This window comes from Somniosus microcephalus, chromosome 12 (assembly GCF_052327205.1).
Source record: "Somniosus microcephalus isolate GS21.2 chromosome 12, FLI_Smic_1.0, whole genome shotgun sequence".
Taxonomy (NCBI): Eukaryota; Metazoa; Chordata; class Chondrichthyes; order Squaliformes; family Somniosidae; genus Somniosus; species Somniosus microcephalus.
Window position 1 is genome coordinate 201,878,130 of NC_140998.1, and position 20,048 is coordinate 201,898,177.

A 20,048-nucleotide genomic window follows, 5' to 3' on the forward strand; every position below is an offset into this window, starting at 1 on the left:
AAGAAATTTGTGCTGGTAAGCCTTAAAAGAAGAATGCAAGAGGTGATCGCATTGTATATAGGGAAAAGTAAATCCTATGGAAAAGGTAAATTTAAAAAAAGTACTTCAAAATGTGTTGAGAGTAGGACCTAGAGGACACAGATTGAAATTGGTAAAAGGCAGATTTAGAGCTGAAATCAGGAGTCCCAGATAGAGTAGCAGAAGATAAAAATCTGATCCCATTTAAGAACCAATTAGATGCTGCAGTGGGGGGCTTTAGGGTCTTTTCTGGATGGATGAACCTAGGCCCTCTACATCCATAAATATCTTGCGATGTTGTGAAATTATATACCTCACACGACTGGTTGAGCTTGTGAGTTGTCAGGTTGCTTTCTTGATAGATAGGTAGGTAGATAGATAGATAGATAGATAAAGTGTAATTTTGGTCATAATTTATCTATCAATAATAGTTTTGAATTTGTTTCACTTCAAAGTATCCAAAGTATAAAAAAGAGACAGGCATTTATTTATTACTGGTTTCTTCTGACCTGGAGCTGAACCCACCCAACAATCTGAAAAATTCTTTTCCTCACCAACTACAATTAATATTTCATTAATTTCAGGACCAACTATAAATAGCAATTACATTTTGGAGCTTTTCAATCACAGGGCTGGTTCACGACGGCTTCACCCTAGGAGGGGTATAATGTAATGCTTCTCTTGTTTAAAAAACATGCTATGGGAGAATGGATCAGGTTAATCAGATACTATTGTAATGTTGAGCACTTTTGATACCAGAGTTGGGCAATGCTGTGTACAGATGTGGGTAAAACTATTTACAGCATCGAACCCAAACTGCGTGACCTTACCTCCTACTGCAGTCTGACACTGCTCTCCTCCGGAGTCACACATTACTTTCCAAATAAGGACCCACAGCAAAGTGTGGGATCCATCTCTGGACTTTTACTGCAAATGTAACACGACTGCAAAGCAGAAAGTACTTTGCGACAATGCAAAGTTAAAATTTAAACGTACACTAAAATGGTGTTTGCAAGAATGTTAGAGGCTGCAAACCAAAGTGAGCTGAATGCATCCTTTCGCTTGGAGATGAGAACACGATTGGGTGAGAAAATCTACACTACCAAACTAAGGTTTTGGGAGCAGTAATATAATTGGAACGAAAGTTTATGGCTAGTGTGAGGTGCTTTAAGATACTGTAAGAAACAAGATACCAAATAGCTTTCACCCTTGACCTGTCTCCCCCTCTAGGATATTCAGTGTTTGTGGGCTGGGTTTTGTCAATGGGGGCGGGGCTGCTGGTTTTTGGGTTTCAGTCTCGCCCCCACTGACGTCTGACCAACCCACGCTATTTTCCCTTGATTGAGCTTGTTAAGCCCGCCCTGCGGCCAATTAAGGGAAAGCCGATAACAGGACGTCAGCGTATGACGTTTCAGCTGACAAATTTGAGAATTTGAAAATTGAGAAGCTGTCAAACACTGACAATCTCTGTTCTAGGGTGAGCCCTTGACAAAAGGCTCACCAAAACCTCTCTCTTCAGCAGAAAGCAGATGGTTGCTGCATCTGAGAATGCAGCAGCCATTCTGTCATCTCTGCCGTTGAGATGAGGCACCTCTGGATCCCAAGGGTTGAAGCCTGCAGGGAGAAGCAAAGGTAATTAATTTTTCCAACAAGAAATTTCCCCTCAAATCCTTCCAACACCTTACACTCACCTCTCATACTTACCTCTCCACACTTGCACCCATCAGTCACCTCTACAGCGGACTTGTCAATCCCTCTCACCCCCGCGGACCCACTGCTCACCTCGCTGACCCTGGCGAGGTTCGCAGCTGTCGGGAAGCCGTACTTGCAGGGGTAAAATGGGGATAGGCAGTTAATTGGTTCTAATCCCCTTCCTGCCTTGAGGAGATGGGTCCGTGCACGAGTCGGGGACCCGCCTCCCGGGAAGATGGCACGGAGGCGGGTTGGGAGCGGGGTCGATACCCGCTGCCAGTTTCTGCTATTTTCCCGGCAGTCCCACCTCCCCAGGGCTGGGAAAATTCCCCCCCAAGTCTCCATTTGGAAATGTATATGCAAAAAAGCAGGAGACCGATCAAGAGTTAAAACTATTTGATATTTTGATTCTTATAGCATCAAGATGAAGATTATTTGGAAATGATAGTTGGTGCAACTAATACAATCTTATGCACAAAACTAACAGATCCAAGGAACTACATTTCCTTAATCAAGCCCTACTCAAGTTCAGCCTATTAATAGAATTAACTACAAGGCAGCTTTAGCATTCCACTACTGGACTACAAACTAAACAAATATAATTGAGAAATGTGTTACCTACCTATTACAACTATTTGTTTAGTTGAGGCACTGTACCTTTTTGTTAAATTGTTAAAGGCCTGACAGGTATATTTTCCAGTGTCATTCAAAGTAATGCTAGCAATGATAAGTCGTTGCCCTTTTTGTGGAAGAGAGGTATCGTTGAGATACCATTTCAATTCAGCAGGTGGGCTCGAGTCCGCGGAACATGAAAAAGTAACGGTTCTTCCAGAAATGTAAACGGGTAAATCAGGGTTAATGGATATATTGGGGAGATGCGGCCCATCTAAAATAAATGCACAAATGTGTCGTAATAAAATTATGCTAAAATGAAAAGCAGTAGTGGACTATACAATTATGGAGGAGACCACCACCATTACAGAAACTACACACCCATGTCTTTTCTACACACCATCAATCCCACTGGTATATAAACTGAAGTCAATAAGTTGAAGAACCAACATTTACTGTCACATCATTCACATGTGTGTTTCCTGCCCTTTAATTTCCTTACATTTTGCAAGAACAGTTAATCCCCCTGCCCCTACTCTTAATGAGTACATGGTGAGCTACTGAACCAAACAGTCAGTCCCAAATTAGTTACTTGGGCTCAGAAATCCCTGGGTTGGGAGCCTGGTATCAGAGTGCAATTTGGGGCGGAACCTGTTTCCGCCATGCCTCCTTTCATTTCAACAAATTCTGTTGTGACATCATTCAAAGGCAGGACTGGTGGGATGATATCCTCTGACAGAAATCCTGCCAGTTTTGTCTTTGCTGATGCCAATTTAAAGTACACCCACATGAAGCATGTGTCATTACTACTCCAATGTAGTGTTGGGGTCCAAAGTCAGTTGTGCAAGAACTTGTAACCTTATTGCTGAGTCCTTGCTCATTCTAGCAAGGTTAACATGTAGAAATCCAAGATAATATTAATGATGCCGCATGATTTTGAGAAAACATTTCAGTTTGGTGAAGTTTAGTAGATTCTACCGGGGCTGTACCAAAAGGCAATTAAGTAATTTCACATGTAAGCATCAAGAGGGTGAAATTCGACATGGGCGGGGATGCAAAATGAGCAGCATCACATCTGTCGCTACTTATACGCTTCGTCCAAAATTCAGTTCCATTGAAGTCGAATTTCACCTCCAGATGTTTGTAGACTAATATTTCTGCATAATTTGATGTCTAAGTGTTACATTTTTGAAATCTGAATGGATGTGAAGTATATTTGTTGTAATTTATCAATGTCTGTATCTATTCTGCTTGTGGTTTACTTGAAGAAACACAACATAAATTAACAATCTGTGTTCAGCCTGGTGGCTGTCAGAAGCAGTTCACAGATAGTCAACAGTCTATCTTCAGCACCATGTACAAAAATTGAATTATCAGGAATAAACATCATTATTTGTAAATAATAAACATGCAAACAGTCAACATGAATTCAGAAGGGGGAAAATCCTGCCTGACCAAACTCCTTAACATTATTGAGGAAGTTGCATGTGAAGTAGACTGAAAATGCAAAACGTGCTGTTTACCTAGGCTTGCAAATGGCATTTGATAAATTTCTACACAAAAGACTATTAGCTAAGCTCAAGGATTGCAGGACAAGTTTGGGGAAAGACCAAGAAACTAGCTGAAGCATAGGAAAATGGCAGATGACATTTATAAAATCTTATAGCGCAGGAGGAGGCCATTCAGCCCATCATGCCTGTGCCAGCTCTTTGAAAGAGCTCTCCAATTAGTCCCACAAATCTGCACTTTCCCTATAGCCCTGCAATTATTTCCTTTTCAAGTGTACATATCGAATTGCCTTTTTAAAATTACTGTTGAATCTGCATCCACCACCACTTAAGGCAAAGCTTTCCGGATCATAACTACTCGCTGCACAATACAAAATTCTCATCTCGCCCCAGTTCTTTTGCCAATTATCTTAAATCTGTGTCCTCTGGTTACTGACCCTCTTGCCACTGGAAACAGTTTCTCCTTATCTACTCTGTCAAAGCCCCTCATAATTTTGAAACTTCTTTTAAACCTCATCTTAACCTTCTCTGCCCCAAGGAGAACAATCCCATCTTCTCTAGTCCTGCCACATAACTTAAGTCCCTCAACCCTGGTATCATTCTGGTAAATCTCCTCTGCAACCTCTCCAAGGTCTTGACATCCTTCCTAAAGTGCAGTGCATTTAATGGCAATATAAAAGTAATGTACCTCATGTAGGAAGGAAAAAAAATGGGTGACATATATACTGCATGAATGTGGCTGAAAATTGCTAGGGTGAAGTTGAAACAAATCTCGGATTACTAGTAGACTTGATATCCAACCACTGAAATCAGCAATCACAATGTGAAGATAATGCTGAATTGTATAGTGAAAACAATGGAATACAAGACAGACAAGGACATGCCCAAATGGTATACTTCTGCTCAAACTGCACCTAGAGTACAGTGTGCAGTTCTATTGACTTGAGACACAGGACAAATTCAAGTGGTGGAATCAGAGCAGAGGTAACCCATGAGTGTTAGTGGTGCTGAGTTAAGAAACAATGAAGAAATTTGTGCTGGTAAGCCTTGAAAGAATAATTCAAAGAGGTGATCTCATTGTATATAGGGAAAGGTAAATCCTATGGAAAAGGTAAAACTAAAAAAGTACTTCAAAATAAGTTGAGAGTAGGACCAAGAGGACACAGGATCAAATTGGCAAAAGATAGACTGAGAGCTGAAATCAGGAGTCCCAGATAGAGTAGCAGAAGATAAAAATCTGATCCCATTTAAGAACCAATTAGATGCTGCAGTGGGGGGGCTTTAGGGTCTTTTCTGGATGGATGAACCTAGGCCCTCTACATCCATAAATCTTGCGATGTTGTGAAATTATATGTCTCACACAACTGGTTGAGGTGGTGAATAGATAGATAGAGAGAGAGAGAGAGAGTGTAATTTTGGTCATAATTTATCTAACAATAAAAGTTTTAAATTTGTTGCACTTCAAAGTATCCAAAGTATAAAAAAGAGACAGGCATTTATTTATTACTGGTTTCTTCTGACCTGGAGCTCAACCACTCACCAATTTGAAAAATTATTTTCCTCACCAACTACAATCAATATCTCATTAATTTCAGGACCAACTATCAACAACAGCAATTAAATTTTGGAGCTTTACAGTCACAGGCCTGGTTCAACATAAATTCATGTTAGGAGGGGTATAATGTATTATGTGCAGTAACGTTTGTTTAACAAAATATGCTATGGGAGAATCGGTTAGTATTGATTAGGTTAATCAGATAATGTTGTATAATAACAGTAGCATTATACCATTCAACACATAATGCATTATACAATAATATGATGAATGTTTACATCTTGATAGCCTTTATCCAGCGAACATCAAGGGTTTGGCTTGATGAATGATATATGTTGCTAATGTGTAGTGGTTAGCTTGGTCTGTCCCTTTAGGACCATAAGGTATAATGAGGGAAAATGCTCTCAACATGCACCTGGTGAGATTAAGGTGGTCTCAGTATGTGTCTGTTGAGAGCAATGTTGCTATTGCTGACAGAAAGCTAATTGTTATTGCCGAGTCAAGATTTTCAATTTATGATTTGTAGCTGTTTTCTAAATAGAACATTTGATTCCGTCAAGTGCATGTGTGATATGGACCTTGCATGTTTACTATGTTCCAACATTGCAATGCTGCTTTAGGAGGCTGGTGGATACAGGGTACATTCCAGCCAAGCAGCATCCTGTTTATATTGACTGTTCCCTTGACCAGCACAGTCTGTGTGCATCTGTGCTTAAAATCATGCATTGAGCATTCCTGGACATTATAATTTATGTTTTGAAAGGATATGCAGGATTGCCTGAAATTACAAAACATTTAAAATAATCTCTGTGTAAGTTTCAAAAAGTGGCCAGGTGATCTAGGGACCCTTTGAGCACTTTTTAGTACCAGAGTTAGGCACTGCGGTGTACAGATTTGGATAAAACTATTTACAGTACCGAACTGTGTGAAACTATCTCCTGCTGCAGTCTGACACTGCTCTCCTCCTGATTCACACACCACTTTCCAAATAAAGACCCACAGCAAAGTTTAGGATCCATCTCTGGAATTTTACTGCAAATGTAACATGACTGCAAAGCAGAAAATACTTTGCAACAATGTTAAAGTTAAAATTTAAATGTACACTTAAATGATGTTTGCAGGAATATTAGAGACAGTTAGTTAGTGCAACTAATACAATGTAATCCACAAGGTTATCAGCAAAACAAGGAATTGCATGTTCATTCTCAATATCCTATTCAAGTTCAGCCTATTCATAGAATGAACTACTAGACAGCTTCAGCATGCCACTACTGGACTACAAACTAAAAAAATTAAATTGAGAAATGTGTTACCTACCTATTACAACTATTGGTTTAGTTGAGGCACTGTACCTTTTTGTTACATTGTTAAAGGCCTGACAGGTATATATTCCAATGTCATTCAAAGTAATGTTAGCAATAATAAGTTGTTGCCCTTTTTGTGGAAGCGAGGTATCGTTGAGATACCATTCCAATTCAGCAGGTGGGCTTGAGTCCGCGGAACATGAAAAGGTAACGTTTCTTCCAGAAATGTAAACGGTTAAATCGGGGTTAATGGATATAGTGGGAAGATCCGGTCCATCTAAAATAAATGCACAAATGTATTGTAATAAAATTATGCTAAAATGAAAAGCTGTAGTGGACTATACAATTATGGATACCACCACCACCATAGAAACTATACATCCATGTGTTTACTACACACCATGAATCGCACGGGTATATAAACTGAAGTCAATAATTTGAAGCAACATTTACTGTCACATCATTCACATGCGTGTAGATTTACATTTCCTTTGATTTTGCAAGAACAGTTAACCCCCCTGCACCCAGTATGATGAGTAATTACATGGTGAGCCGTTTAGATTAAGTCAGACCCAAATTAGCTAACTGGGCTTTGAAATTCTTGGGTTGGGTGCCTGGTATCAGAGTGCAGTTTGGGGCGGTACCTGTTTCTGACACGTCTCCTTTCATTTAAGCAAATTCTACTGTGACATCATTCAGAGGCAGGACTGGTGGAAAGGTATCCTCTGACAGAAATCCTGCCAGTTCTGTCTTTGCTGACACCAATTTAAAGTACACTTAAATGAAGCAGGTGTAATCACTACTCCAATGTATTGGTTGGGTCCCAGCTTCCCAGTGTGTAGGGGTGGGGGTCCAATGCCAGTTTCCCAGTGTGTAGGGGTGGGGGTCCAATGCCAGCTTCCCAGTGTGTAGGGGTGGGGGTCCAATGCCAGTTTCCCAGTGTGTAGTGGTGGGAGTCCAATGCCAGTTTCCCAGTGTGTAGGGGTGGGAGTCCAATGCCAGCTTCCCAGTGTGTAGGGGTGGGGGTCCAATGCCAGTTTCCCAGTGTGTAGTGGTGGGAGTCCAATGCCAGTTTCCCAGTGTGTAGGGGTGGGGGTCCAATGCCAGCTTCCCAGTGTGTAGTGGTGGGAGTCCAATGCCAGTTTCCCAGTGTGTAGGGGTTTGGTCCAATGCCAGTTTCCCAGTGTGTAGGGGTGAGTGTCCAATGCCAGTTTCCCAGTGTGTAGGGGTGGGGGTCCAATGCCAGTTCCCCAGTGTGTAGGGGTGACGGTCCAATGCCAGTTTCCCCGTGTGTAGGGGTGGGTGTCCAATGCCAGTTTCCCAGTGTGTAGGGGTGGGGGTCCAATGCCAGATTCCCAGTGTGTAGGGGTGGGGGTCCAGTGCCAGTTTCCCAGTGTGTAGGGGTGGAAGTCAAATGCCAGTTTCCCCAGTGTGTAGGGGTGGGGGTCCAATGCCAGTTTCCCAGTGTGTCGGAGTGGGGTCCGATGCCAGTTTCCCAGTGTGTAGGGGTGGGTGTCCAATGCCAGTTTCCCAGTGTGTAGGGGTGAGGGTCCAATGCCAGTTTCCCCAGTGTGTAGGGGTGGGGGACCAGTGCCAGTTTCCCAGTGTGTAGGGGTGAGGGTCCAATGCCAGTTTCCCAGTGTGTAGGGGAGGGGGTCCACTGCCAGTTTTCCCAGTGTGTAGGGGAGGGGTTCCACTGCCAGTTTTCCCAGTGTGTAGGGGTAAGGGTCCAATGACAGTTTCCCAGTGTGTAGGGGTGGGAGTCCAATGCCAGCTTCCCAGTGTGTAGGGGTGGGGTTCCAATGCCAGTTTCCCAGTGTGTAGGGGTGGGGGTCCAATGCCAGTTTCCCAGTGTGTAGGGGTGGGGGTCCAATTCCAGTTCCCCAGTGTGTAGGGGTGAGGGTCCAAGGCCAGTCCCCCAGTGTGTAGGGGTGAGGGTCCAATGCCAGTTTCCCAGTGTGTAGGGGTGGGGTTCCAATGCCAGTTTCCCAGTGTGTAGGGGTGGGGGTCCAATGCCAGTTTCCCAGTGTGTAGGGGTGGGGGTCCAATTCCAGTTCCCCAGTGTGTAGGGGTGAGGGTCCAAGGCCAGTCCCCCAGTGTGTAGGGGTGAGGGTCCAAGGCCAGTCCCCCAGTGTGTAGGGGTGAGGGTCCAATGCCAGTTTCCCAGTGTGTAGGTGTGAGGGTCCAATGCCAGTTTCCCAGTGTGTAGTGGTGAGGGTCCAATGTCAGTTCCCCAGTGTGTAGGGGTGAGGGTCCAATGCCAGTTTCCCAGTGTGTAGGGGTGGGGGTCCAATGCCTGATTCCCAGTGTGTAGGGGTGAGGGTCCAATGTCAGTTCCCCAGTGTGTAGGTGTGAGGGTCCAATGCCAGTTTCCCAGTGTGTAGTGGTGAGGGTCCAATGTCAGTTCCCCAGTGTGTAGGGGTGAGGGTCCAATGCCAGTTTCCCAGTGTGTAGGTGTGAGGGTCCAATGCCTGATTCCCAGTGTGTAGTGGTGAGGGTCCAATGTCAGTTCCCCAGTGTGTAGGGGTGAGGGTCCAATGCCAGTTTCCCAGTGTGTAGGGGTGGGGGTCCAATGCCTGATTCCCAGTGTGTAGGGGTAGGGGTCCAATGCCAGTATCCCAGTGTGTAGGTGCGAGGTTCCAATGCCAGTTTCCCAGTGTGTATGTGTGGGTGTCCAATGCCAGTTTCCCAGTGTGTAGGGGTGGGTGTCCAATGCCAGTTTCCCAGTGTGTAGGGGTGAGGGTCCAATGCCAGTTTCCCCAGTGTGTAGGGGTGGGGGACCAGTGCCAGTTTCCCAGTGTGTAGGGGTGAGGGTCCAATGCCAGTTTCCCAGTGTGTAGGGGAGGGGGTCCACTGCCAGTTTTCCCAGTGTGTAGGGGAGGGGTTCCACTGCCAGTTTTCCCAGTGTGTAGGGGTAAGGGTCCAATGCCAGTTTCCCAGTGTGTAGGGGTGGGAGTCCAATGCCAGCTTCCCAGTGTGTAGGGGTGAGGGTCCAATGCCAGTTTCCCAGTGTGTAGGTGTGAGGGTCCAATGCCAGTTTCCCAGTGTGTAGGGGTAGGGGTCCAATGCCTGATTCCCAGTGTGTAGTGGTGAGGGTCCAATGTCAGTTCCCCAGTGTGTAGGGGTGAGGGTCCAATGCCAGTTTCCCAGTGTGTAGGGGTGGGGGTCCAATGCCTGATTCCCAGTGTGTAGGGGTAGGGGTCCAATGCCAGTATCCCAGTGTGTAGGTGCGAGGTTCCAATGCCAGTTTCCCAGTGTGTATGTGTGGGTGTCCAATGCCAGTTTCCCAGTGTGTAGGGGTGGGGGCCAATGCCAGTTTCCCCAGGGTGTAGGGGTAAGGGTCCAATGCCAGTTTCCCAGTGTGTAGGGGAGGGGGTCCACTGCCAGTTTTCCCAGTGTGTAGGGGAGGGGGTCCAATGCCAGTTTCCCAGTGTGTAGGGGTGGGTGTCCAATGCCAGTTTCCCCAGTGTGTAGGGGTGAGGGTCCAATGCCAGTTTCCCAGTGTGTAGGGGTGAGGGTCCAATGCCAGTTTCCCAGTGTGTAGGGGTGGGGGTCCAATGCCAGTTTCCCAGTGTGTAGGGGGGGTAAGGGTCCAGTGCCAGTTTCCCAGTGTGTAGGGGTGGGGGTCCAGTGCCAGTTTCCCAGTGTGTAGGGGTGGGGGTCCAATGCCAGTTTCCCAGTGTGTAGGTGTGGGGGTCCAATGCCAGTTTCCCAGTGTGTAGGGGTAAGGGTCCAGTGCCAGTTTCCCAGTGTGTAGGGGTGGGGGTCCAATGCCAGTTTCCCAGTGTGTAGGGGTGGGGTTCCAATGCCAGTTTCCCAGTGTGTAAGGGTGAGTGTCCAATGCCAGTTTCCAAGTAGCAATTGACTGCAGTGAAATCAATTGGCATTAGAAAAGTGGCAATGAAGCATTTCAAAGAGAATTTTGGAAAATTCGCTATTTTGGCCTCAGTGGCTGTTCCCCCGCTCGTTACAGAGCTGCAGAGCACCACAATGATTTGGGATGAAGCCAATACAAGGTCACGGTGGCAGCTGCAAGTCTTGCCCCTCCACACTTCTAGCAGTGCAGCTTGTCTGCATCAATTTCAAGCCCCTGGTCTTTGCCAAACCAGCTGAGCTCAGCCAGGGTAGGAGTGCTGGCACTGGAGTTAAAAGTGGCCAAATCGTCAGAGTTTCCTGCTTCTGCTGCTATCCAGTAACTCTTGTTCAACGTATATCTCTTTGAAGTTTAGGGATGGACAAGATCCGCTTCCTGTAGCGAGCTGGAATTTGGGTAACTGCCAATTCTGTCAAAATGCGTTATCTGTAAAAACCTGCTGTGCACATTTTGCAGCAACGTTGGATCACAATTTATAGTGCTGAAATAAAATTTCTACAAAATTTGTTTTTTGATTTGCTCAATTATGATTCTCTTTCCCAATCAATATGAATTTCAAATTTTTGGGGCCTTCATGGCAAACATCAAAATGCAATTTAATCCCAAGCTGCCACTGAAGTAATGCAAAACTATTCTGATACTACTTACTTTAAGCACGTATAAATTAAATCACCTGGCATCAGCAGTGTTAAGACTGAATAGCAGTGGGCAGTGTCATCTGGGAATTATAGCACATTAGTGTGCACCGCCAAGAGAGTTTTCATTTTAGATTGTATTGTAAATAAACATGTATATACAACACAAACTGACCAACGCCACTACTCATTAGTGAATATTATTTTTATTACCAGTCCTGTCTCAAAGAAATATACTTGAATAAATTTGAGTTTTAAAGTAAATAAGCTCACAGCAAATTAACCTCGGTATTGTAGAAGTGGTAAACTATCTGCATACACGTTTCAATAAATAAACCTTACTGAATGCAAAAGAACAAACCGTCTTTCACAATCACAAATTCAGTAGGATTGGTAATAAACGATTAAAATAATGATCGGTTGGGACACTTACAGCTAACATTTAGATGATATAGGTCACTTGTCATTCCGCTATTAGAGTCGTATGCATAGCACGTGAATCCTCCATCAGACCGTAAAACTCCAGATATAGTGAGGGTGCTATTATCATCATTTAGACCAAACCTGTTATCAGGAATAATTGTGCTATTGTCCTCAAGCCACAGATATGAAACTGCTGTGCCTGATGCGAAACACGTCAGAGCCACGGTGTCATTGTATTCTACTGGGTTGGTGGCATTGGCTGTAACATTAGGCTTGGAAACAGGCTCTGTCAAAACACAGGAGATTAGTTAGCGCACTTGAAAAGTCAACTTGGAGGATGGTGGATTTAGCTCCAGATTCTAACGTCAGCATTTATGCACTGAACTTTTATCTGTGTGTTCTTATGTGAAATAATTATGGTGGTACTTTCAGCTTACAGTGTGCAAGTTCCATAAGTTGATATCTGCGATTCAGACACTGTGCAGCAGGGAAATCGAATTTGTACTCCATCAACTTGGCCCTCTGTTATTACTATCATTCTGAAAATAAAATAGGTTTACATTGTGACGCTTCACGTTTATCTGCAGTGTGGATGTATGCCTAATTAGTACAACATAGTTGTCATGTGTGAATCAGCTTACAAAAAGTGTAAAAGTAAACGAAGATGATGTAAAATGCTGGAATCTGACCAGCTATTAGTCCGTACCTTATGGAGCAAAGACGTCATGTATTAATGTGGATGGAAGACAACAAATCGGATATTCAAACAAAGAGGCAACAGTACATTTGGATCGAGATTTTTCCACGTTGTGTAAAGGCAAATGGAGAAATGATTAATTAACACCTGAAGAAATTCATTTTACTGAAAAATGTGTTGACATTCTTTGCTAGATCCCTCCATGGTATTAAAGGGTAAAAGACTACATAAGGAAAATAAAAGAAACCTGCGTCATGGAGCTGTTAACGCTTCCAAAACACTGTTAAAAAGAAATTCTCTGTAAGTGGTGCGGATTCCCTCAGGGGCAATGTTGAACTTTCCTTTAAGAAATGTTAGTGTATCCCGACGTTATTGTAGGGACGATGTGCCTCCCGTGGCAGTTTCAGCAAATACTGTTTACATTGTCACAGCTACCGCTGATGCCAGCAGCCGGAATCTACTCCAGCCCTTAGCTCAATCCACTCTACAACAGCCCTCAGTGGAACCCTCCATAACAGTCCTCAGCTCAATCCTAGATGATAGCAATCTGTCAACTTCTAATGGTAGCCCACACACCGCCAATGTATGAAGTCGGGGTTGATTTGAAAATTGTTTCACTTCACTATTGATTCATATGTTCCTGAGACTTGTATTTCTCTCCCATTTAAGGCCATCCTTTTCTTTTAAAAATAGAAAGAATGTGCTTGCATTTTATAAAGCGTCCTTAACGACTTCAGGGCATCGTAAAGTGCTTCGCAGCCAATTAAGTCGTTTTGAAGTGTAGTTACTGTTGTAATGTAGGGAGATGTGGCAGTCAATTTGTGACACGTCCCACAAATAGTAATTAGATAAACTCTTTTAGTGGTGTTTGGTTGAGAGATAAATGTTGGCCAGTACACTGGAAGAACTCATTTGCTCTTTCTCGAATAGTGCCATGGGATCTTTTACATCCAACTGAGAAGGCAGACTGGATCTAAGACAGCACCACCGACCGTGCAGCTCTCCCTCAGTATTGCATTGATCTGTCAGCCCAGATTGTGCTCAAGTCTTGAACTGGGACTTGAACCCATGACCTTCTACCTCAGAGGCGAGACTGCTACCACTGAGCCACGACTGACACCGTGTAAAATAATTGAATTCTCAGCTGCAAACTCAGCAATTTTAATATGCAGATGGGGAGATTTCAAGTTTTAGTTTTAGAAACACAGGAATGAAAAGAATCGGTGAATAACTTGCATACAAAAATGAACTGTGTGACAAATCAGACATCAGTTCATTTTGTTTTAGTACGTTCACTGTCATTGGGGGTTCTGCTGAGGGTCACCATGCCCTATGGGAGCTGTGTTCGGTGAGGACTGCTTACAATTGCACAAAGCAGGTTTACATGGCTTTGACACCGACTCTTCCTTCTCCTTTGCTGACTGTAGTGCAGAATGATGGATTTTCTCACTTTTTACCTACTTGAGAATTGTACAAGCCAGCATTTTAGCCTGATAACACTTCCACCTGAATGCATTTAAATAATTTGTCAATCAGGAACCTTACAGGGGAATACAATTTACAGATTTGCACGTTATTCATGTTTAAATTTTCAGAAGAACAAGATTCAAATGAGGAAACAAATCTGGATTAGAATATTAATGAAGCAAATGTTGCCATATTTAGCAGTCAAGTAAAAGTTACCGAAATGAAAATGCTAGCAATAGTGATGTTTGCAAGGATAATATTGAAGCAAAACAGTGAGTCAACACTGAAGAAAAATTACACCATTTCTTTCTGTTTTAGTTATCAAATGATAATGGACCCATGATCATACAAAAAATAAAAACTCATCAACAACTATTTTTTGCTGGAAACAGAACAATTTACTTTGTTGGTATTAATATTGTTGATCCAATTAAAGTTGTTATCTGACCATACCATGTAGTTCATGACTTCAGCTGACTTTGAAATTAAACAATGATTACTGCATGCACAAATAGTATGTAAATTTGTATTACTATTGCCTACTATACATTACTTAATACTTGAAAATACCATACAATAAGGTATTTAATAAAACAATTGGTGAATACGATTTCTCTATTTAGACACGTAGAACATTAAAACAAAAATAATGTACACCACAAGAAAAAGGAACACTTCTACCTTCTCTGGATATATTACGTACCTACCACAACCATGTCCCTTGTTGTCGCACTGTATCTTTTTGTTGCATTGTTAAAGGCCTCACACGTGTAATTACCAGTGTTATGCAAGGAAATATCAGCAATGATTAGCTGCTGTCCATTTTGTTGAAAAGCACCATTGAGATGCCACTGAAATTCAGAAGGGGGGTTTGAAACGGCAGAACAAGAAAAATTCACGTTTGACCCCAAAATGTATAACGCACGTTCTGGGCTCATGGATATATTAAGGGATTCCGGTCCATCTAAAACAAACGCACAGGTCGGTTGCAATATTTTATTTAGAAACAGTAGACTGTAAAACTAGCATGCAGCCCATCACCACAGGACTAAATTCCAGTGAAGCCACTCCACTACTAATTATACCTACTACTAATAACTAACTACTAATTCTACCTGCTACGAGCTAGTCATATTTATATCAAAATAAAAGACAGGTCTGAAAACAAACTAATTCCAGCCAATGTAGGTCATGGCTCATCCTCGGCAGTAATTGCTGGTACATTACAGAGCTCTGATTACTGTTTGGCAACATGTTTGAAAATACACCACAGAATTAATTATTTTACATTCGTTTCTTTACTCTTTTTAAATAGTCCGTTCCTTGTTCAGATTTAGATTTTTCTACCTGTCAACAACATTTTTTCAATTTGTCAAATTCCATCCCAAAACGTAATTACAGGGTGTTGATATCTTTAAGTAGTTGAGATTTAAAGATAAATGCATGCTTTTCTTTCACTTGGCGAATTTGCTCTCCATCCTGTAAACATGACCTCATTTCTGTTTTAGGCTTCCACCTGTTAATCCCCAGAAAGTGATCACTATTAGCAATGCGAGCCTGGGCAACGAGTGTTTTCAATTGTGGAGAGCATCATTGTCCAAAGTAATTCTATCAATGCAAGTCCATGCACGAGAATTTCAATGATCTGGGACGGCGATCCTATCCAATTTTCCTCTCCTGAATTCAAGATGTTGAAGCCAATTACTTCAATCCCTGTTCAATATCCACAATTCCCCCGAATTAATACCCTTGTCTGAGGTCAGCTAATTCAGGAGGATTATAGGAATTGAACTGGATAGGGCTTGGGTGGGATGGCTGTCGGTGTAGGGACCGGGTGCTAGGGTTTGGATGATCAGCCATGATCTCGTTGAAAGGCGGAGCAGGCTCGAATGGCCTACTCCTGCTCCTATCTTCTATGTTTCTATGTAAATAAGTAAAATGATCATTAAGTCAATTTTAAGGACTTGTATTGCAAAGTCAATGTTCAGGTGGCTTCAATAAGTTAATTTGACAATTGTAATTAATTTTACAGTCTTGATGAGAGATTTCTCACAGGTGACTTTGAATTGTGACTAGAGTAATTGTGTGGTTAATTGCCGAGAGATGTGAGCACTGAAAGAAAGCTTGTTTTCATACTTATTTATTTATAATTTGATTAGATCAACAAAAGGTGACTGACAGATATTCAGAAAAATGCTAAAGAAACAATTGTGGTCTGGGATCCATACGTAATACATAATCAAGAAGGATTATTCATTTTTAGTTTCAACTATATTGGTCAATACAAAATGTAAACTGGTTTTGAAATGGGACAGCAGGACCTGCTGTCACTTCCATCAGTCAACTATGTCATGTCTAATCAAACCGAATGAAAGTGACATTCAGTATAATTTCACAGAGACACGAAGCATTGTTTCAAATGTTGCAGTGTCAAAATCAGCAGGTTTAAAAATCAATTAAATCAAATGAGGTACTTAAGTGATTTGTTGTGACACTTACAGCTAACGTTTAGTAGATATGGATCACTTGTGTTTCCATTAATCAGGTTGTACCCATAGCACGTGAATCCTTCATCAGATCTCAACACTCCAGATACAGTTAGGGTGCTGTTATCGCTACTCAGAGCAATCCTATCACCAGGGTTAATAGTCTTATTGTCCTTCAGCCACTGATATGAAACTGCTGTCCCTGATGCATGGCATGTCAGAGCCACTGTGTCATTGTATTCTACTGGGTTGGTGTCATTGGATGAAATAGTAGGCTGAGAAACAGGTTCTGTCAAAACACAGCAGATTATTAATTGTTTGTAATATAATGTGGAGGGAGCAGGATTCAGTTAGTAGCTTTCAAAGAATATATCTGTACGGTCTCATGCCTGAATTGCTTTGAATATTTTATCATGATACGTGGATATAACTTAATACAGTATAACAGAATGTGGAATCATTTGTATTGAATACATGTTATATTCATCATTAATTTACAATCATTTAAATGCTTCTCCAATGGGATGTCATAGTAAAGATGCAGCATGTACAGCTTTGTAGCTCCATATATTGAGAATAATAGAAATGGCAATAAATATATTTTATGCTATAATTTATGATGCTCATCTATATTTTAATTTTAAAAAGTAGATATCATGTGAACTGAGTGGAGGTAAATAATATGTACAGAAAAGTAAAATGTGAATCAATAGAAAAGGTATAGATAGGAGTGTATGTTTTCCACTTTTCATTATTTCTTCTTGGGAGGTGGGCAGTGTTCATAAGGCCCCACCTCTTGTCCATTGCTAGTTACCCTGACAAGGTGCTGGTAAGCCCTCTTCTTAAGCCACTGTAGTCATGGTGATAGATGTCTGATGTGAGGCAGAGAATTCCAGGATTTTGACCCAGTGTCAATAAAGGAACAGTGATATTTGCCCAAGTCAGGATGGTGTGTGACTTGGACTTGGAGGTGGTGTTCACGTGATACTTCTGCTCGTCTTTCTCAGTCACGGGGCTGGGAATTGCCATTGTGCCTGATGAATTGTTGCAGTGTACTCTGTAGATAGCCACAACACATTGTGATGGTGGTTAATGCATGGCTGTTGAGTCCAGTGACAAGAATGCTGACAAAGCAGACTGATCTGGCCTGGCCTGGCCTGGCACTGAGTTTCTTGAGTGTGCATCTGCACCCATCCAGGTGAACAGTGAGCATTTCATCATATTGCTGACTCGAACCTTGTAGATGGTTTTGAGTGGTCAGTAGGTGTGCCTCTTACTGCTGAGTACCCAGCCCTTGCCATTCTTCTGTAGTCACATTGTTGATATTCCTGATCCAGTTAAGCTTCTGGGACAATGTTGATTCATAAGATTTTGACAGAGGGAAATTCAGTGATGGTGGTTTATTGAATGCCATGTGGAAGTGGTTAGGCTTTTCCTTGTTGTAGATAGCCACTGTATGGCACTGTATGACCTCCCTCCCCAACAGCACTGTGGGAGTACCTTCACCACACTGACTGCAGCGGTTCAAGGTGGCGGCTCACTACTACCTTCTCAAGGACAACTAAGGACGGGCAATAAATGCTGGCCTTGCCAGCGACGCCCACATCCTATGAATGAATAAAAAAAATATATACAGTCTGAGTGTTGCCTGACACTTGTCAGCCCAAGCCTAAATGTTGTCCAGGTTCTGCTGCAAGATGGCACAGGCAGCTGCATTATCAGAGGAGAAGTTAATGGAGCTGGACATTGTGGAATCGTCAGTGAACAACCCTGTCCCTGACCTTAAGGGAGTGGGAAGATGCTTGATAAAGCAGCTGGAGATGGTTGGGTCGAGGATGCTGCCCCGAGGAACTCCTGCAGTGATATCCCTGGGCCTCTGACAACCACTTGCTTTTTCTGTGTATCTGGTATAACTCCACTGGAGATTTTCTCTTTGACCTCAGTTTCACTAGGGCTCCTTGGTGTCATACTTAGTCAGGTGCTGCCTTGGTGTAGATCAGTTACTCTCACCTCTCCAATTCATTATTCCTTAAACCCTGAGGAATGCTGCCAATTGATAGAAGCCTGCAACCTTTGCGATTGGATGTTTTGCTCCATTCCAAAGTTGATGCGCTGGTGAGCTTAGCAAACAGCACATCAACAACTTCCATTTATATAATGCCTTTTATACATAGTAAAATGTCTTAAGGCGCTTCACAGGAGTGTTATCAGACAAAATGTGACATATGTAAGTATTAGGACAGGTGATTAAAACCTTGGTCAAAGAGGTAGGTTTTAAGGAGCGTCTTGAAGGAGAGGTAGGCAAGTGGAAAGGTTTCGGGAGGGAATTGCAGAGCTTAGAGCCTTGGCAGCTGAAGGCACGGCCGCCAATGGTGCAGCGAAGGAAATCGGGGATACACCAGGGGGCAGAATTGGAGGAACGCAGAGTTCTAAGAGGGCTGTAGGGCTGAGGGGGTTACAGAGATAGGGATGAACAAGGCCATGGAGAGATTTGAACACAAGGATGTTACATCTTCATGTATTGTATGGCAGTTTGAACCAATTAGCACCTCACTCCTGTGATGTCCAATGTTGTTTACTGGAAGCTGTGAGTGGCACAAAAATTGAGTGCAGTTGTATGCAAATATATTGATGCCGTGATACAAACCAGTCAAAGATTCATTGGCCAAGGATACTCCAACTGAAGTTATACTGTAGCTAACTGCTATCTGTAGAGTATGAGCATTGTTGGCAGACTGGAGTTATACTTCTGACTGCATCGTTCTGCAGCTGGCACTAGAACTCAGCCACAAAAGGGCTTGTTAACAAGTGCATAGCTCCAGTCCCCAAGCTGTCAATTTTTAGTGTTTTAAAGGAGAGTACTGAGGAGAAAGAGGAGAGAAAGAACAGCATCAATAACAATCACTTTACAGAGGGGTGGAGAAACAAAAAAAAATGAAAAGAATGGATACTGAACCATGTTGGGAGAGTTAGGATAGATGTCTCCAAGCTTGGTCAAAAACATGGATAGCATTAAAAGAATTCCATCAGAAGTACTAAAATTTTCTTTGCCAGTTTTAAAATGTGGCATGCTGTGGAGTGGAGTTATACTGCAGTCAATGTGAACTCAAAAATGTTTGCAATTTTCATATTGGGGGCGGGGGGGGGGGGGTTTCCCAGTGAGGCTCAGGAGTTGGATCTAAACCTGATTCATAGAAAGCTACAGCATGGAAGGAGGCCATTTCGACCCATCGTGTCCACGCCGGCCATCCAAGAGCTATCCAGCCTAATCCCACTTCCCAGCTCTTGGTCCATAGCCCTGCAGGTTAGAGCATCCCAACTGCACATCCAAGTACTTTTTAAATGTGGTTAGGTTTCCTGCCTCTACCACCCTTTCAGGCAGTGAGTTCCAGACCCCCACAACCCTCTGCGTGAAGAAATTTCCCCTCAAATCCGCTCTAAACCTTCCATCAATTACTTTAAATCTGTGCCCCCTGGTTTTTGACCCCTCTGCTAAGGGAAATAGGTCCTTTCTATCCACTTTATCAATGCCCCTCATAATTTTGTACACCTCAATAAGGTCTCCCCTCAGCCTCCTCTGTTCCAAGGAAAGAGTTAATCAATGAATCACCCTCACCCCTGCTCTTTCCACATAGTCCTGCAAATGTTCCCTTTTCAGTATTTATCCAATTCCCTTTTGAAAGTTACTATTGAATCTGCTTCCACTTCCCTTTCAGGCAGTGTCTTCCAGATCTTAACTCGCTGCATAGAAAAAGTTTCCTCCTCTCCCCTGGTTCT

At 42.9% G+C, this 20,048-nt stretch overlaps 1 protein-coding gene across 2 annotated transcripts in view; it reads right to left on the bottom strand.

Moving 5' to 3' along the window:
* LOC147109895 (cell adhesion molecule CEACAM5-like) overlaps positions 1-20,048 on the bottom strand; it is a 129,688-nt gene that overhangs the window by 95,921 nt on the left and 13,719 nt on the right. For both annotated transcript variants that reach the window (XM_086003922.1, XM_086003921.1), the window contains 5 exons: positions 16,285-16,560; positions 14,489-14,749; positions 11,632-11,907; positions 6,703-6,966; positions 2,333-2,596 (listed from right to left, as the gene is read on the bottom strand). In XM_086003922.1, the coding sequence (XP_085860048.1) occupies positions 2,333-2,596; positions 6,703-6,966; positions 11,632-11,907; positions 14,489-14,749; positions 16,285-16,560 (1,341 nt within the window). The remainder of the gene's footprint in view (positions 1-2,332; positions 2,597-6,702; positions 6,967-11,631; positions 11,908-14,488; positions 14,750-16,284; positions 16,561-20,048) is intronic.